The sequence below is a fragment of the Vicugna pacos genome, chromosome 31 (assembly GCF_048564905.1).
Source record: "Vicugna pacos chromosome 31, VicPac4, whole genome shotgun sequence".
Taxonomy (NCBI): domain Eukaryota; kingdom Metazoa; phylum Chordata; class Mammalia; order Artiodactyla; family Camelidae; genus Vicugna; species Vicugna pacos.
The window spans coordinates 5,292,454-5,309,826 of NC_133017.1; the positions used below are offsets into that span (position 1 = coordinate 5,292,454).

At 40.1% G+C, this 17,373-nt stretch overlaps 1 protein-coding gene across 1 annotated transcript in view; it reads left to right on the top strand.

The window, feature by feature from the left end:
• The window catches only part of LOC140690712 (uncharacterized), a 65,683-nt gene that overhangs the window by 35,492 nt on the left and 12,818 nt on the right, over positions 1-17,373 (top strand). The window contains exon 6 of the mRNA XM_072952633.1: positions 453-576. Coding sequence (XP_072808734.1) covers positions 453-576 — 124 coding nt within the window. The remainder of the gene's footprint in view (positions 1-452; positions 577-17,373) is intronic.

Consider the following 17,373-nt stretch of genomic DNA (forward strand, 5'->3'; position numbering starts at 1 on the left):
TGGCCTGGGCCACCTCTCTGGGCTGGATATCACCCTGGGCAGAACCGTGGTATCTGTAAAGTAAAATGACTTCACAACTATTGCACAGAGCTGCAGGTGTAAGAGAGCCTAAGCCTGTCTCAGAGTGCAGGGGACAAGCGGAAAGGAATGGCAAAATTTCCACTGACAATTGAAATTTTGTTAAATAGCCTGCTACAGTTGTTTGCATCACTTGAATGAATGCAGGCATATTTCTGTGGGCATTTATAGGTTCACTGAACCCCACCAGCCCCTCTTGCCCCCATCAGAGATGGGCTTTCTCAAGCACAGTGCCCCTCCTGCTTGGGTGGAAAACGCTGCTGGTCCTTGCCTGGGGCCGGGCTGCTGCAGGGCACTGAATCCCCGAGGCACGGCCTGTGAGACACGACAGGAACATCTCTGCTCTTGACTGGGTGCCTCCGTTTCCCCTGCAGTGTAAAAATGCCGGTGACTGAGTTAGAAGCATGCTTCCAAGCTGTCCATGTCCTTGGCATCCAGAAGCGGAGCCTGGAAGCTTTCGAATTTATCCAGAATGCGGTTTACATTCACCTTCAGCAGGTGAGTGTATGTCCTTACACAAGTGGAGGAATTACTGCAGTTTTCCTGGAACTTTCTCACTACAAGTCCATTTGATTTTTCTGTGCTAGGATTCAGTATGGCCTGCTAAAAACTCTGGAGTGAGATCTTGAAACCCTGATGAAGAGCATTATTTATTTCATTTCTCTATATGATACTCTTTTACTTTTAAAATTCAGAATTTTTGGTTGTTTCAAAAATTTTTTGGGGGGGTTGGAGAATCATGTTTACTCTTACCATCTTTGCAACCTGTTGCTTTGTGCCTCTCACCTGTCTTCTGTCACTTGTGAGGCGGTTCCATTTGTGACCCTGTCCGGGTTGTTCATGTTATAAAACATAAAGCCTGTAAAAGTACAGTCCCTTTTCCTCCGAAGACATTCCACAAATACTCCTTTAACCTGGGTGTGGTTTTAAGAAGACAGAATCTTTAGAACATGTCCTTGCAGGTTGCTAGTGCAAAATCCCAAAATCAATAGTCTAGCTCAACATCTAAAATCTTTCTAATTTACCTTGGAATTGTATGGATAAGTGAAGCAGTTTGCTAAGAACTCAGACCAGGTTTAGAATACAGGTTGGTGTAGCTCAGCAGGTCCTCCCAAGCTGATGCTCTGCCAGAGGGCGGGGCCGAGGGGAGAGGGCGGGTCCTGCCCTCCCTGAGGTGACAATTTCATGGCAAAGACTTTCACCTGGTGAAGAACTCGGAGTTTCTTCTAAGACGAGTGGGTCTTAAAAGAGTCCAAAAAGCGCGGGAGTGGCACAGTCCCATTTGTCTCAAGTAGGGGAGAGCGGCTGTGGGGCCACTTAGGAGACTCGTGAGTCCAGGTGGGCAGTGTTGGTGGCTTCCACTTGAGCGGTGGGACGGTCAGTGTTTAAAAGCGAACATATTGAAGGCATGTTTAGATGGTAAAAAGGAAAGGATGAAGGCTGGCTGTGAATGCAGGATGGAGTAAGGCCCAGGTTTCTGGGTGGATTAATGAGGTAAATGATGGTCCTTCTGTGCTCTGAGGAGGGAAAGCTGCAGAGGGAGTTCTGCGGAAAACTGATGAGTTCAGCTGTGGGTAAAGTGAAAGGTTGTTAGATGTGTGGTCTGGGAGCTCAGGTGAGAGCCAGTAGTGAGTAGGGGGAGGTGAGAGGGACTTTCAAATAATTTTGTATTGTGAACATACAAATAAGTATGAGTAATGACACATTTAACACCTCTATATTCTGGATTTAAAGCCCAGTAACATTTTGCTATACTGACTGCAGAGGTTCTTAATATTTTTTAATAGAAATAAGTAGAAACAAAATAGTGGAGTTAGTGAGCATCTTAGAGTAGATGTGTGTCCTTGTATGTATTTTTATACCTCATCTGTTTATAACCATAATCTACAAAAAGTTATCTTGCTTAGCATAAGAGTTAAACACAGGGACGTGACACACATTGTTAGGGGTTGAAGCTGATCTTCTCGGGCAAATTATGGACCCTCTCTTTGCCTTAGTTGCATCGTCTGTGACTGCCCCAGGGCCCCTCATCACAGCTGATTTCCTAGACTAGATGTTGGGAGGGAGGCTGCTGAAGGGAGTAAGAGGTGGCAACTGCTAGGGATATTGAAGAGAGACAAAAACAGATTAAAGCCGATAAACTGAGTACAAATACCCTCTAAATAGAAGGAATCCCGCAGTGTTTTGAGCCGCTTATCATAAGGGAAAGAAAATCACGTGGATCCAAAGCTCTTGAGCATATGAGTATTGTGGGTGGGAGGGTGTCATTATAAAAGTGTTGAGAAAAGGCCTCTTTGTTTTCCTTGACATTACCAGTAAGGATGGGGAGCAGAAGCGAAACCCTCTGCTTCACAGTTGAAGGTGCTGTTTTGTGCGAAACTGACCAAAGTTTGGAAACCAGTCATCAGCGATGCTGGCAAATGAAGAGGCTTCTGGATTGGGTGGGGCACTTGCTGTGACTTCCAGGTGACCTGCTGGCTGGGGGCTGTGTGGCGGGCAGTAGTTTTGCAGGGTAGCCCGGGCATAATCCCTAGCTCTGATGCTGCTGGTCTGATTAACAGACCTGGGCGCACACTGTCCTAATGGGGCAGCTCGGGATGTGGCCCTGCCGTGCTGAGAGCGAGAAGAGGGCTCCCCTGAGGAGGTGTCCCTGCGGAGAGTGGAAACGTACTCCTGCAGGGGAGGAAGAGCCTCTGAGCAGCGGGCCGGGTGCACAGGCAAGACCAGCATGAGCACTGATGTTTCCGGGAGCCGGAAGTCATACAGTGGCCCAAACGGCCTTGTTCCTGAGAGACTGGAGGAAATAGATGCTGAAAAGGCAGGCTAGGGTCAGACCCTGTGGTGGGTTATGAGTGACAGGAGAGGATTGTTCAGGCAGGCATGAGACAACCCTGTGGGCGTCCCAGCTGGAGCGTCACGCCGAAGGGAAGAGCAAAGTTATAGACTTTGCCACTTATTAGCTGTGTGACTTTGAGCAATATCACCCCACCTCTCTCTATATATATCTTCATCTGTAAAGTGACACAGTGACAAGGTCGTGTCATCAGAAGTATTAGCTTAGCTCTGATCCTCTTTGTCGACTCCTGTCAGTGCTTCCCTGCAAGGTTCTGCAACGGCTGCTTTTACCCTGAGACGGGAGGGCATAGAGGGACACTGTAATACCCGAGGGCAGGAAGGGGTTGCTTTAAAAGCAGACATGTAACAGCCTGCAGCTGCAGACCTGCAGGCAGTTTGGTTGACGGTCCTTGAGAGGACTTTGGAGGCCTTAGCGTCGTCTTAAGTCTTGTTTCCCCTTGGGGACCGGATTTGCCTTTGGGGATTGATGTTGAAGATTTGAGCTTCTGCAAAGCTGTTTTCAGAGATGTGTATATACGTAAAATATCATATAAAATAAAATGATTTATTTAACGTGTGCGAATTTGTAGCTGTTAGGAACAGCTCTGTTGGCCTGGTCTCCACGGAGGACACCAAGGGTCAGCAGAGCGTGCAGGAGGGCAGGCAGCCTGCAGTGCTTCTGCAGGGTGTTCTCCCCAGCAGGGCGCTCTGCTGAGTTGAGTCTTCTACGAGTTTTGTTGCCAGAGGAGCAGACAGCAAATTAATGAGTTCTAGAGGGATTGTATAATGACAGGAAGAAATAGGAACCCGGAGATTTTCCGGACTAAAACACGCTTTGGTTCCTGATTCAGTGTGTTCCATTACAGAATTGATGAGTTGTGTCTATTCTGGAACGTCATTGAAATAAAGTTCAGCCTATATGTTAAGGGCTTTGTTTTATTTGGCTGGAGGACTCGAGCCGGGATGACAGCCTCTCAGATCACTCTGAGGGACTGCTCCCAAGAGGTAGGGGAGGAGCTAGGATATATTAGAAGCTTACAACAAAGACCAGGTAATTGGAACAATAAAATATTGCTTGTTATCTAAAGAAAACCAGATATCTCAAGTTCAAGTATTTACTGCTTTTCTATGTATGGTGAGAAGCAAACATTTGAGTCATTGAATTCATTCCTTTGGCAAGCCCCTGGCTATCTAGGGCCAGTATCCTGTCCTTTCTTACTCTGAGTCTGCTCAGAGGGCACCACTGTGAGTGGCTGAGAGGCCGGGCTGTAGGCATGTACTCGCTGGGGGTTGGCAGCAGCCGCTGATGACTCGGATTCAGCATTCTTTGTTTACTGTCATGGTTGCAGTATTTTCATGCACATTGTAGTATTTTCATTCACAGTGCTCCCACTTGGTCCTAAATTTGACCAATATTTTGAGAGACATTTCATGACCAATTTTGTCCCACGGTGCTAGGATGGCTCATTCCTAGTTCAGGTGAAGAATCTTCTAAGTTGCCATTCAAGGTGTAAGTTTTTTTTGGTCAGGCCCTGTTGATACTAAAAGTTCTCTGGATCACCTGTCTTACTAGTCTATTATGATACAGAAAGTGTTTACCCATCTTTGCTCATTCCCATACCTAGAATCACACTATTATATTTATTTTATTCAGGGTTATAAATTTTATCTGTTTCTTCAAGATGTTTAGCCATCATCAATCTTGTGGGCTTAGTTACACATTGGGAAATGTAACAGACAACAATTTTATAAAATAGACAGGATATAAGTAATACAGCTAGTAACGTTAATAAAGTCACGAGTAAGAATTTAATAGTCGAGAAGTTGTATTTTTGGGTTAAAATTTTGCTTGTGTTTCTGAGTTTGATCCTATGAGAAAGTTCATATTTATGGTCAGGGTCAGAGCAGGTATTAATTGGCCAGTTGAAATCTCCCACCTTGTAAGATCAACAGTGGCCTAAACAGAACTATAATTTCTTTTTAGAATAACGTTTCTGAGGGCTATCTAATTAGAGCCTTGGAGTAGGGAAACCCACCAAGGTAACACAGAAGTACTAGACATAGGTAATTTATCATGAACTTAACAAGTGGAGTATATCATAATCAAAGGTTGGAGAAATTATCAAAGTAATTGGTATACAGTCCTGGTCCGGTGTCTTGGGTCAGCTGTCTAGCTCAGATGTCGTCTTCTTCTCATCCTGGTCTGGTAGCTTTTTCTCCATTTGGGCATTGTTTTAAGGTGAGCAGCACTCGATAGGCCAGTGCACTGCAGGGGATGTTTCAGATAGGAAATGAATCCGAGACTCCGTTTCCTTCAGCTTTGGTGTGTATGGTCTGGTAAAGAGTACCTGAAAAAGGGTCCTTCCATTCAGGTTGGAGACAGTTCTTTAAGTCATGCCTGTTGCAGTATGCATAATCCCCTGGCTGCAGGTCATGGGGCATTGGAACTTTACCCAAGGATAGATTTCTGAGCTTCAGAAACAAACCTAGAGTATCCTTTTCATAATTCAATTAAACCGTACAGTAATGTGACATAACAGCAAGGAATGATCTGGGAAGTGTCTTAGTAAATATGGACCTCAATTAACAAAACTAGAATTTAATATCCACTAAAATATAATTTATTTTCTCTCTTAAGTTACCCTCAGTTTTCTCAAATATAGCCAAATCAAGATTAATTTTTTACAAGTTAAGTCTGATTATTTGATCATATAGGCTTTTTTAAATTGGCTGTGTTGGAAGTTTTAATACGGAGTCTCAGGGTAGAATGTTAAGGTTTGCTAAGGCCAAGAAAGACACGTCAAGGCTTTTCATGGGTTTCTGCCTTACAGATTTAGGTAAATTCTTTTCTCTTTAAAATCCTTAAAATATCTTTATACTCCTATATCTGTTAGGAGATGATCTCCCTAATTTGTTTGATAGAGCCACTGGGGACCTAAGTGTTTTTAGTCTCTTGAGGGATCAGATAGAGAGAAAAGATAAGTGTTCCAAGTGTGATTACATAGGTATAATTTATCAAATTGCTGTGAACCATAACTAGCTTAAGGAGAAGAGATTCTTTACGTCTGGGAAACAGGTTAAAAGCCAGTAGTATTTCAAACAATATCAAAAATTATAACCATATTCAGCAGGTTAATCAGTCCCATGTAACTAATTCTTTTAATGAGAGTTTTCATTAGAACTTTAAAATGTCTTACCCAGTTTAGTTCAGTGCTGTAGTTTGAAATTTATTAGGAATCAGTAAATCTCCTTGAAGAGAAAGCATTTTGCAAAACCATCAGAAGAAAACAATTAACTGTCTATAAATGACAAAAGATTTAAAAGCATGGTTAAACACCGTTACACTATAATCAATAAAGAAATCTGTTCACTATACCCATAATTATCACTGGTAACATTTCAGATATACCAGAATTTTAGGGAGTCCATATAATTTCTACAATATCTATATTAATAATATTGTCTCATTCAATATAACCTTAGAAGTTTTATGATTCATTTGACAATTCCATGTTATTTAAAATGCCAAATGAAACTTTATAGTTAAAAATCTCTCTTTGGGATGTTTCAGGGGCCTTCTGTAGCATCCCAAACTTAACTGGAGATTAAAAGAATTTTAATTAATTAAATTAATTTTTATTTAATTAATTAGAATTTTATATTTGGGGAGCTTTTTGAAAGATTTCAGAACACTTGATCAGATAAACATATAGATCACTGTAAAGTAGTACTAATTCATTAACAAGAAAATACGTCAAAGGTAAAGGCAGAACAGATCAGCTAAGTGGTATAAGAAGTTTTACAATCTGTTACTGAAGGAGGATTAACATTTTAAGAAAATTTTTTCCTCTTAACAGAGAGAAAAACAATTCTAATCTTGTACCAGCTTACTTCTAAGATTCATTTACATTGCCCAATTTGTTTCTAAACTTAGCCAATTCTGACCATGTACAAAACTCTTCCCTCAGGGTTCCTTTTCCACAAGCCTTCCACAGCTTTCTATACTTATATTAGTGTGTCCCTTATTTTTCTTCTATTCAGAAGTAACCAGGTTCAGGAGAAAGTCACTATTTTTCATTAACAAAATATAATTCCATTCTTATATCTTCCTTTACGCATTTATATTACTTTCCTAGGATACTGAGATCATTCCCTTACTAATAGAGACTATTTCAGTGTGGCACCAACCATTTATTAATATTTCTATATACCTTTAGTTTCACTGTAAGAGGAAGTTAAATGTTAAGTAATTCGTATTTCAATGTTATTTTATCTGAAAATGGCATAGCTATTTAATAAAATCTTGTGATTTAACTTAATTTAGCACAACACTACAATTTAAAGATACCAAACACTTAGAGATTATCTTAAACATACATTTTAAAAATATATTTTAAATATTTACCCAAAGCTCTCATCTCATTTGCATTTAATTTACTTAAAATTTTACCACAGCACATTACTTTTATTTTTTTTTTGACAAATCTGCAACAGATATAACAGGATCTTATTTGACTTTCATTAAACCTAGGTACAGTAAAGGTATTATACATAATATTGATGACTTTAAAGATGTCTATATTAATTAGAACATACTTAAACTAAACAATATCAAATATTATCTTAATATTGAATATTTTCCATTTCACATGACGCTGAAAGTCAATTTGTTCAGTTGTTATTTTAAAAATACTTAATGTTTAAGCTCTTATATTTTTACGTCAATTAAGCAGAGTTCTATGACTTTGAATTTTTTTTCTTTAGCAGTAGAAATATCTCACTTCTATAATGTGTACACAGGCTTATAATCAGAAAAAAGCTAGAGATCTCATAGCTTCACTTTAAAACTTACTTATAAGATAGGTATAATAATAGTTGGAGTAAGCTGAATTTGCTTGCTCAAATCATTAAGGCTTACTATTTATGAAACAGACAGTTAAAATTTCTTCACAATGTCTGAAGGACCCTTCAGAGTTCTGAGTTCTAATATGCCAAAAATTTCTTGGCCTTAAGGTTTATTTCGTTGAGCTAATTAGACTCAGTCCTAGGTCACTGTTTGTTGTATTTATATTTCTGATGTGCAAGACAAAGACACTGTCTTCCAGGTCCCCAGAGAACTGCTCTCTCACCCAGGCCGTATTTTATCTCCTTAAATGGCATTTTTGTATCAGTGAGAAGAGCTGTAAACAAAGAATTCCATGATTTAAAACTTTAAGGCTTACTTAAATATGTCTTCCAAAACTTGCATAAGGCATTTAGTAAGATCTCTTTTCCTTGTGTTATAAGTTAAATCCAGGGTAAACCTGTATTTTTTTATTAGCCACTCAAATTAGTTTTTAGTTTTACATTATATTGGACGGCTTATGTAACTATATTGGTTTATTTTAATTTGTTCAATTAATATTTTCAGAGGGACAGATATGTGCCTAGCCTTATAATACCAAGAAGGGGAAGTGTTTTTCCTCTTAAACATATGTATCCCACAACACAAGCAAAAGTTTTGTATAAAGACCATTTAAATATACCAATTTCACAAACTTTTATCTCAATTTTATTAAATCTTATACCTTTAATTTTTATATTTATTAAGTTTAATCAATAATTCTTATTTCTAGAAGGAGTGCCAGAAACCTTTTTTTGTGTGTGTGTGCATTGTATATAATTTTATAGAAGTCTCTAGGATGCCCAAGATTCAGCCAAAGAGCTTAGGCACTTCTCAGTTTTTAATTTCATTAATTGGTCTGTTATCCCAATTATTGATCAAGTATTTCAGTCTATATATACATATATTTCAAACTGTGGTAAGTAAAATGGGCTTGTTTGAACTTTAATCTTGGGGGGGAGTAGGTGAACTCTTTGGCCCTTTTTTTTTTAACTTTACGTTGTGTAGTATCAAAACCCTGTATGTAAATCCAAAAATGTCCATTTTATTTATTTGATTCAAAATAACCATATAAAAATATTTATCCTTTTGGGATAAGCCACTTATTTTTTTTTTCGACATTTTTACAATCATTTTTCCAGTTATTCAACCTAATTAACATTAATTATTCTAAGTTTTTATTAGCATATCTAGAAACATTTATCAGAAAAGAAAACACAAACGTAGCTTTTCAAACCAGTTTTATTTTTTTAACTAAGTTCTTAGGTTAACCATTAGATATATTTTTCTACATTTAAACTTGATTTTAATAGAAACCATAAAACAACTGTTTATAATGAGATCTCTTTAAACTTTCACCAATTAAAAAGTTTTTCCAAATTAAAAAATCCATCATATGGCCGTCAATTTATATACAAATATAATATATATATAGTGATTTTAAACCAATAAGATGAAGAGGCACTTCCACATGAGAGTCGGGGTGTTGCCTAAATAAAATTCAAAGGTTTACTCTCCAAAAGCTAAAAGCCTTTGTGGTCCAGGCTGATGCAGCCAAGTTTAAGATGGCAAAATATCTGAAAATTGGTACAATCAAAGAATTGCTTAGAATCCCAATTTATTTGCGTGGCCACCATATGTACACAATACTTGAAACTTTTGTATGGTGGAGTCCAAGGTTTCCTTTAAAAAATAAAATAAACATACATATACATACATACACACACTTAAAACACCCAGAGAAAGATAAAACATTTACATTTCAAGGACACAGGAAGAGAAATCCAAGTTACCCCTAAAGGGGATTTTGTTTTTATAAGTTCAGAATTACAAAAAATGTTTTTATCAGGCCTGGTTAGTTATTTTCAGAGTGAGTTTTTTTTTTTCTTATTCCCAATTAATGTTGTAAATTTTGTATGTACATAAACCTGGCTGGGGTAATAGTTGGAGACTGGCAATCTGTCATTTCTTTTTCTTTTCTTTTCTGTTCTTTATTTTTTTTTTTTTTGAAATTTCTATTCCCCATTGTAAGGTCGGATTCTCAGAATAAATTTGCTAGTAAGATTTCCCACAGGGACAACTCTGTGTCATGAAGTCTTTGTGTCTACCACTCCTGGAAGATTCTCTGTCACCCGAGAAAGCTGTTACCAGCCAGGAGGATGGTCCGAATTTTGGAGTTGAAAGTTTCCTCATAAGAGTTTTACTTTTATCCTGAAAAATTCAATGGAGGTAACCAAATTGAGGAAAATATTAGACCAGTCTCTTACCTAACCACTCAGTCCTGAAACCAGTGTCTTTCAACTTGGACTCACTCAGGATGTCTCCACTGGGTGAGTATTTTCCTCATATGTTTCCACCAGCCCCACTTTGGACATATCCTCAAGGTGGATATTTCCTGTTATCTTTCAACCAGGCCCCACTCAATATGTCTCCACTGGGTGGGTAATTCACCTCAGTTTCTTTCAACTGGACGGCCACGTACCTGGATACACCGCCAGATAAAACTTAGGATCATCAACCAATATGTGAGATCCGAGAACCTAGAGAGACTCACCCAAATTCATCTGGACTCCCCGAGGAGGTGGATGGGCACAAAGGGCCACTGCTGGTACCAAGGCTCCGGTTACTTGGAGAGTTCAGGTGGAGAGAAATCTGCTGTGGTGCTTCATGGTGTCCAAAACTGTTGACTGAAATACATGTGCAGCCTAAAAGTTAAGAGTTATGTTTCATTTGGCGGGAGGACTCGAGCCAGGATGACAGCCTGTCAGAACTCTCTGAGGGACTGCTCCCAAGAGGTTGAGGCAGAGCTAGGATATATAGGAGCTTTACAACAAAGACCAGGTTGTTGGAACAATAAAAGATTGCTTGTTATCTAAAGAAAGCCAGGTATCTCAAGTTCAAGAATTTAGTACTTTTGTATGTGTGAGAGGAAGCAAATATTTGGACTCACTGAATTCATTTTTTAGACAAGCACCTAGCTATCTCGGGCCAGTAGCCTGTCCTTTCTTATTCTGAGTCTGCTCAGATGACACCATTGTGAGTTGCTGTAGCAGCTGAGCTGCAGGCCTGTCCTAGCTGGGGGGTGGCGGCAGCCTTTAATGACTTGGTTTCAGTATTCTTTGTTTACTGTCATGGTTGCAGTATTCTCATTCACATTGTAGTATTTTCGTTCACAGACTGATTATGGATAATCTGCAACCTTGGAAAGCAACCGAGATGGAATTACTGCAGGTACCTTCTGCTTTAATAAGCCGTGTGCAAACATAAACAGGGAGGAAGCATACACTTGGATTTGGAGGTGTAGGAAAGGGATCCTGCACATTGCAGGAGAACGCAATGCAGAATTCCTTACGTCCACCTTTCTTTACTGTAGTGGTTTCTGAGAACAGTTTATGGTAATTAACCAACATTGACAAACTGCACAAATTGCATTTAAGAGCTGGCCGGCTGAAACTTGTGTATTGGAGAGGTGGAATTCAAAGGCAAGTGGTCAGGTGGATTGGAGAGAGATGGAGCCAAGGCCTGGGCCCAGATTCCGGTTTAAATTGCCATTTCTTCACCATAGGGCCTTGGAATAGAATTCAAAATCTCTTAACCTGTTGGTGAATCTGTGAAATGGGCATAATATTCGTTTCACCCTGGGATTGTTGTAAGATCTAAAGAGTATTATAGCACACATGAAGCACTTAACCCACTGGCACTTAGCAGTGTTCACTGTGTGGGTCCGCCCCGCTTAGCATGTGTCAGAGCCGTAAAGGCAGCATTTGTCTGTTGAGGATGCACTTGCAGCCCCTTGGCTAGGTTATGAACTTGGTGATTTCCTATAATCCTTGTAATTCTATGTGCCATGGACAGTTATTTTCATGGACAGATGAGGAATCTCATGGTAAAAAGACTGTATAATTTGCCCAAAATCAGACCATAATTTTGGGTGCAGAGGCCTCGGTTTGGCATGGGCCCCTGGGCCTTCTGCCCTCTCTGTTCAGCACCAGAGCCAGATATGGAGTCGGCTGTTTCCCTGCCCAGAATATCCGGCAGGCCGCAAGACACATCTGGCCCTGTGCTGCTTGAGCAAAAACTCCGAAGGAGAGACAGTTACAAAAGGGATAAACATAAAAACAGACGACAGCAAATTGTGATCAGCTCTGAGAAGGAAAGGAACATGTCTCGCCGTGCAGAGCTGGGAGCTTTCCCGTCTGGGCTGCTCTGGGGGTGTTCATCTCAGCTAAACAAGTTCTGCTGCTGCACCAAGGCAGGAAGGCAGGGCGCGTGTGGCCAGGTAGACAGGGCCTCGTTGATCTTACTCATTCCCCATTAAGCGACAGTTGTCTCGGGCACTTAACTAATAAACAGATGTTGGCCATAGTCATCACGCACTTTGCTTGGTAGTTTTATTGGCCCCAGCATTGAGATGAGGTCATTGAAGCTGGGGAGTTTGCTGCATGCCCGTGATTACCTTGCAAATACCCCGACTGTTCTTTCAATCTAGACTGGTGTGGCTGTCATGTCCCAGCCCTGTGAATGGCATCGTGTAGCTTCTCCCAAGTGGCCCAAATGACTGACATTGATATGCTTAATTCGTTGGAAATAGTATGTGACAATAATAGAAAAAGGTAGTAAGAAATTGTTTGGAAAACTGGAAAAAACCTTTTCTTCCCCAGCTGGGGGAGCGTAACCTGTATCACTCACCCTACTCACTGCCTGTCACCTCCTCCCCGCCGACTCCGTGTTCATAAGCCACACTGAGTCTTGGGAGAACATTTTGCCTCATGACACTTTTGACTAGGACCTGCAACTTCTTTGTCCCTGGTTAACTCTCTCTTCAAAGCCATTCAACTTTTTTGCAGGCTCCTCCACTCAGATGTAAGAATAGCCTCTTTAAACTTCTTGATGCAGCTCCTTAATGAAGATCTTGTGATGGAAACCTAGCCAAAACTGGGATGTATGCATATAGTGACTGCAAACTCAGCACTTTGTTAGTTCAGAATCAGAGGGGTGAGTGACTCAGGAAATGCTTTTTTAAGGTAACAAGGGGAAAGTGAAAGGACGCTTGCTGTGTAAGAAAGAAACATCTCAATCACAGCCAGTAAGGCACCTGTGTTCAGGATGGGGTGTGGCGAGTGCAGAGTTCTCACAAAGAAAATAGTGGTGTGATGGGAGCGAGGACAGTTGGGTACTTTATTGGGGAGGAAAAAAAGTGGGCTGAACATTTCCTTGTTGAACAAGAGGACTGTGACATGATGTGCTTGTATTTTGGAGAGAAGGGTTTTGTGGGGACAAGCCTAGGAGTACGCTGTATGTCTGGGGAGTCAGCACAACAGAGAAACACAGAGAACCGGGCAGACCCCAAGACCCATGCTGGGGGAGAGACTGCCCACCAATTGGAGCCCTGGAGGCTGCTTCTGTCCCTTAGCTGTGGCCTCAGACCTCCCTTCACAGCCCAGTCCTGTTGATACAAGAATAAAAAACGTTGGGCATGAGAAGGGCTGTGTCCCAGGCTTTCATTGAGCCCCTGGGATGTGCCCCACCAGATTTTGTTCCTTAACTTCATGCAGTAAAGAATTCAAGAGCAAGCCAGTGTTGAGTAAAGGTAGATTTATTCAGAGAGATACATTGATAGGCAAGAGAAACTTCACGAGGTGTGGGGGTTTGATGCTCATATTAGAAGTAGGTACACACTCCACACATTGTGGGCCTTCCCCAAAGAGGGAGAGAGAGTGGTGACCGCGAGGTGGCGCTGTGTTGCTTGTTTTCTTGGGCTTGGTGGTTTCATATGCTAATAAGTAGAAGGACCAGCCTTAGGGCAAGGGGCTAGGATTCCCAGGGAGTTGGCCATTTCCCACCCTTTGACCTTTTGTGGCTAGCATTGGGACTGCCATGTTGCCTGGGGCATGTTATTCACCAAGTTACCATTACAATGGATGTTTACTGAAGCTCAAGATCTGCTAGAAGTTAAATCTCTTCATCCTGAGCCTCAAGGCCTATTGGGGTTTGAATCCTTTAACATTTTGATGTTAAATGCTGTGGCCTTCCTTGAATGGCTGTCCTCTTCCCCCTTCCATCCTGTCTCACTGTGATGACACAGAGACAGCAAAGGTCGGGCCCTACCTGTGCTCCTGCATTTAAAGGTGGGAGGTGTGAGGTGGGCTTATGATGACCCTGAATGGTAAGAAAAATGTTTCAGATTTTCCTACGTGAGACATGGGGACCTGACAGCAACCTCCGCAGATTTATCTCACGGGCATTATCGCTTGTGTTGTTATAGAAACAACAGGCAAGCCAAGAAACAAGTATAACTCACAAGGTTGTAGTACTGAGATTTATTTCGCTGGCACGCTCAAAGGGGCTTCATTTCCAAAGCTCTGAGCACCTCCAAGACGTGCACATGAGGTTTTATAGGGTTAATTACAAGTATGGGGCTATTAGCCAATAAGGCTCAAACAACAAAAAGCAAGGAATCAGTACACTGAAGCTTATCAATTGGGAACAGATCCCGTTACTGACATTTGTTGTCCTTGGATTTACGTGTTAGCTTATTAGCCCATTAAACTGACACTAAACTTCAGGTTTACCAGGTAGCTCAGCAAAACTTAGATCAGTAAACCGACACTTATCACACTTAGATTTGTGACTTAGCTTGTTAGCCCAGCTGGGGTTTTCCTTCACAGTGTCACTTATATTTTTTATTTTTCTTTTTATCTTTTTTTAAGTATTTAACCCAGATTTAATATCAGGGTTTTTTGGGAAAGAAATTTCTCTTTATCTTTTCTTTGGGGTTCTTTTGGGGGGGAGGTAATTAGATGTATTTATCTGTTAGTGGAGGCCCTGGGGCTTGAACCCAGGACCCCGTGCACGCTAAGCACATGCTCTACCACCCGCCCCTTCATCATTTTCTTTTTGCTTTAGCTGCCAAGAATCTTACAGCTGAATTTGTAGTCAGCCTTTAACACTTGCCCTGACTTCATGGAATCCATTTTTATGAGTTTATCTCCCCCTGGTTTCATTTAAGTATTGAATCTCCATTTTCTCTTCACTCTCCGTTTTGCATTTTTGTTGTTATGGTTGTTAAGCTGTGTTTAACAGAATTGTTTAAATTCTCTTTTAGCAAGAGGCTGAATGTAAATAAATATGTAAGCAAACAGCACAATTAAATGCTTTTATACATTCTGAGCTGTTTAGTAGTAACTTAAAAACCGAATTGAATATTAAAGTGATAGCATTTTAAAAATATTTTTTAATTTTTCATAAAAATATAGCTGATTTAAAATATGATATTAGTTTCAGGTGTACAATAGATGCTCCATTTATAGTTACTGTAAAACATTGTCTGTATTCCCTGTGTTGTAAGATACATCCCTCTAGCGTGTTTACATTACATGTTGCAGTTTGTATAAGAAAGTTGGGTAACGCAGAGTCTGGAACGTGGCTGTGTATGACTCAGGTTCACGCTCACCCTGCCTGTCAGAGCTCAGGCCTTCACTCCTTTCTGCAGGGGAGCGAGTGGAGGCAGCTCTCATCAGCGCTGTCACCACCCTCTGAGTGGCAGTGACAGCAGTGACTGTGTGTGGACGTGCAAATTGTTTTTCCAAGAGCTTTATATGCGTTTCTGCATTTAATAATTAAAGCCCTCCTGTGAGGAAGCGTTTTTAATGCATAATACATTTTATTTTGATATTGATAGATTTCAAACCTCTGGAAAATTTACAGTAGTACAATAAACGCTTAGATACAGTTCACCTTATAGGGCACTATTTGGCTTTCTGTGTCTGGCTTATTTTAGCATAAAATTTCAAGGTTCATCCATATTGTAGCCTGAATCAGTACTTTATTCTTTTTGTTTGATAATATCCTTTTCAATTTTTTTTTGGTTTTAGTCTATTTAAAAATATTTTCATTGAAGTCTAGTCAGTTTATAATGTTGTGTCAGTTTCTTGTCTACATCAAAAGACTTCAGTTAAAAAGGAACATACCTGCATTTATTTTCATACTGTTTTTAAACATAAGTTACTATAAGATATTAAATATATTCTCCTGTGCTATACAGTATAAACTTGCTGTTTATTCTTTACATACTCAGTAACTGCAAATCTTGAACTCCCAATTTATTTCTTCCCACACCCTCCCCCCTCTGGTAACCACAGTTTGTTTTCTGTGACTCTGTGTCTGTTTCTGTTCTGTAGATAAGTTTATTTTTTTGTTTCTTTCTTTTTTTTTTTTTTAGATTCCACATGTCAGCAATCTCATGTGGTATTTTCCTTTCTCTTTCTGGCTTACTTCACTTAGAATGACATTCTCCATGTCCATTGATGTTGCTGCAAATGGCATTATTTTATTATTATTTTATGGCTGAATAGTAGTCTATTGGACAAATATGCTACAACCTCTTTATCCAGCCATCTGTCAGTGGACATTTCGGTTGTTTCCATGTCTTGCTATTGTAAATAGTGCTGCTGTGAACATTGGGGTGTAGGTGTCTTTTTTAATTAGGGTTCCTTCTGGATATATGCCCAGGAGTGGGATTGCTGGGTCATCTGGGAGGTCAAGGTTTTGTCTTTTGATGAACCTCTATACATTTTTCCACAATGGCTCCACCAAACTGCATTCCCACCACAGTGTAGGAGGGTTCCCAATTCTCCGCAGCCTCTCCAGTATTTATTGTCTGTGAACTTCTCAATGATGGCTATTCTGACTGGTGAGAGGTGATATTTGATTGCAGTTTTGATTTGCATTTCTCTGATAATGATATTGAACATTTTTTCATGTGCCTACTGGCCATTTGTGCGTCTTCATTGGAGAAATGTTTCTTTAGGACTTCTGCCATTTTTTGAATTGAATTGTTTGTTTTTCTTTCTTATTAAGTGTAAAAGCTGTTTACATATTCTGGGAATTAAGCCCCTAGCAGTTTCATTTATTGTAAATATTTTCTCCCATTCCATTGGTTGGTTGTCTTTTTGTTTTGCTTACTGTTTCCTTAGCTGTGCAAAAGTTTGTAAGTTTAATTAGATCCCTCTTGTATATTTTTGGTTGTTTTTCTATTGCTTGAGTAGACTGCTCTAGGAAAACATTGCTGAGATGTATGTCACATGTTTTGCCTATGGTTGCTTCTAAGAGGTTTATAGTGTCTTGTCTATATGTTTAATTCTTTAACACATTTTGAATTCATTTTTGTGTATGCTGTGAGGGAGTAGTCTAACTTCATTGATTTACATGCAGCTGTGCAGTTTTTCCTGCACCATTTGCTGAAGAGGCTGTCTTTACTCCATTGTATGTTCTCACCTCCTTTGTCAAAGTTTCAATGACCAAAAGTTTGTGGGCCTATTCTTGGTAAATGTGTTTATCCGTTCATTGATGGATGGATATTGTTAGTAACTTTTGGCTACTCTGAATGATACTGCTATGAATATTGATGTGAAATTTTTATGAGAATATGTTTTCATTCTGTTGGCTTTACAGTTGGCCCTCCATATCTGTAGTTTCCACTACATGAATCCAGATGGCTGATTGTAAAGGGACTCGAACATCCTTGGATTATGGTATCCAGGGTGTGGGTTTTCTGAAACCAACCACCCAAGGGTATT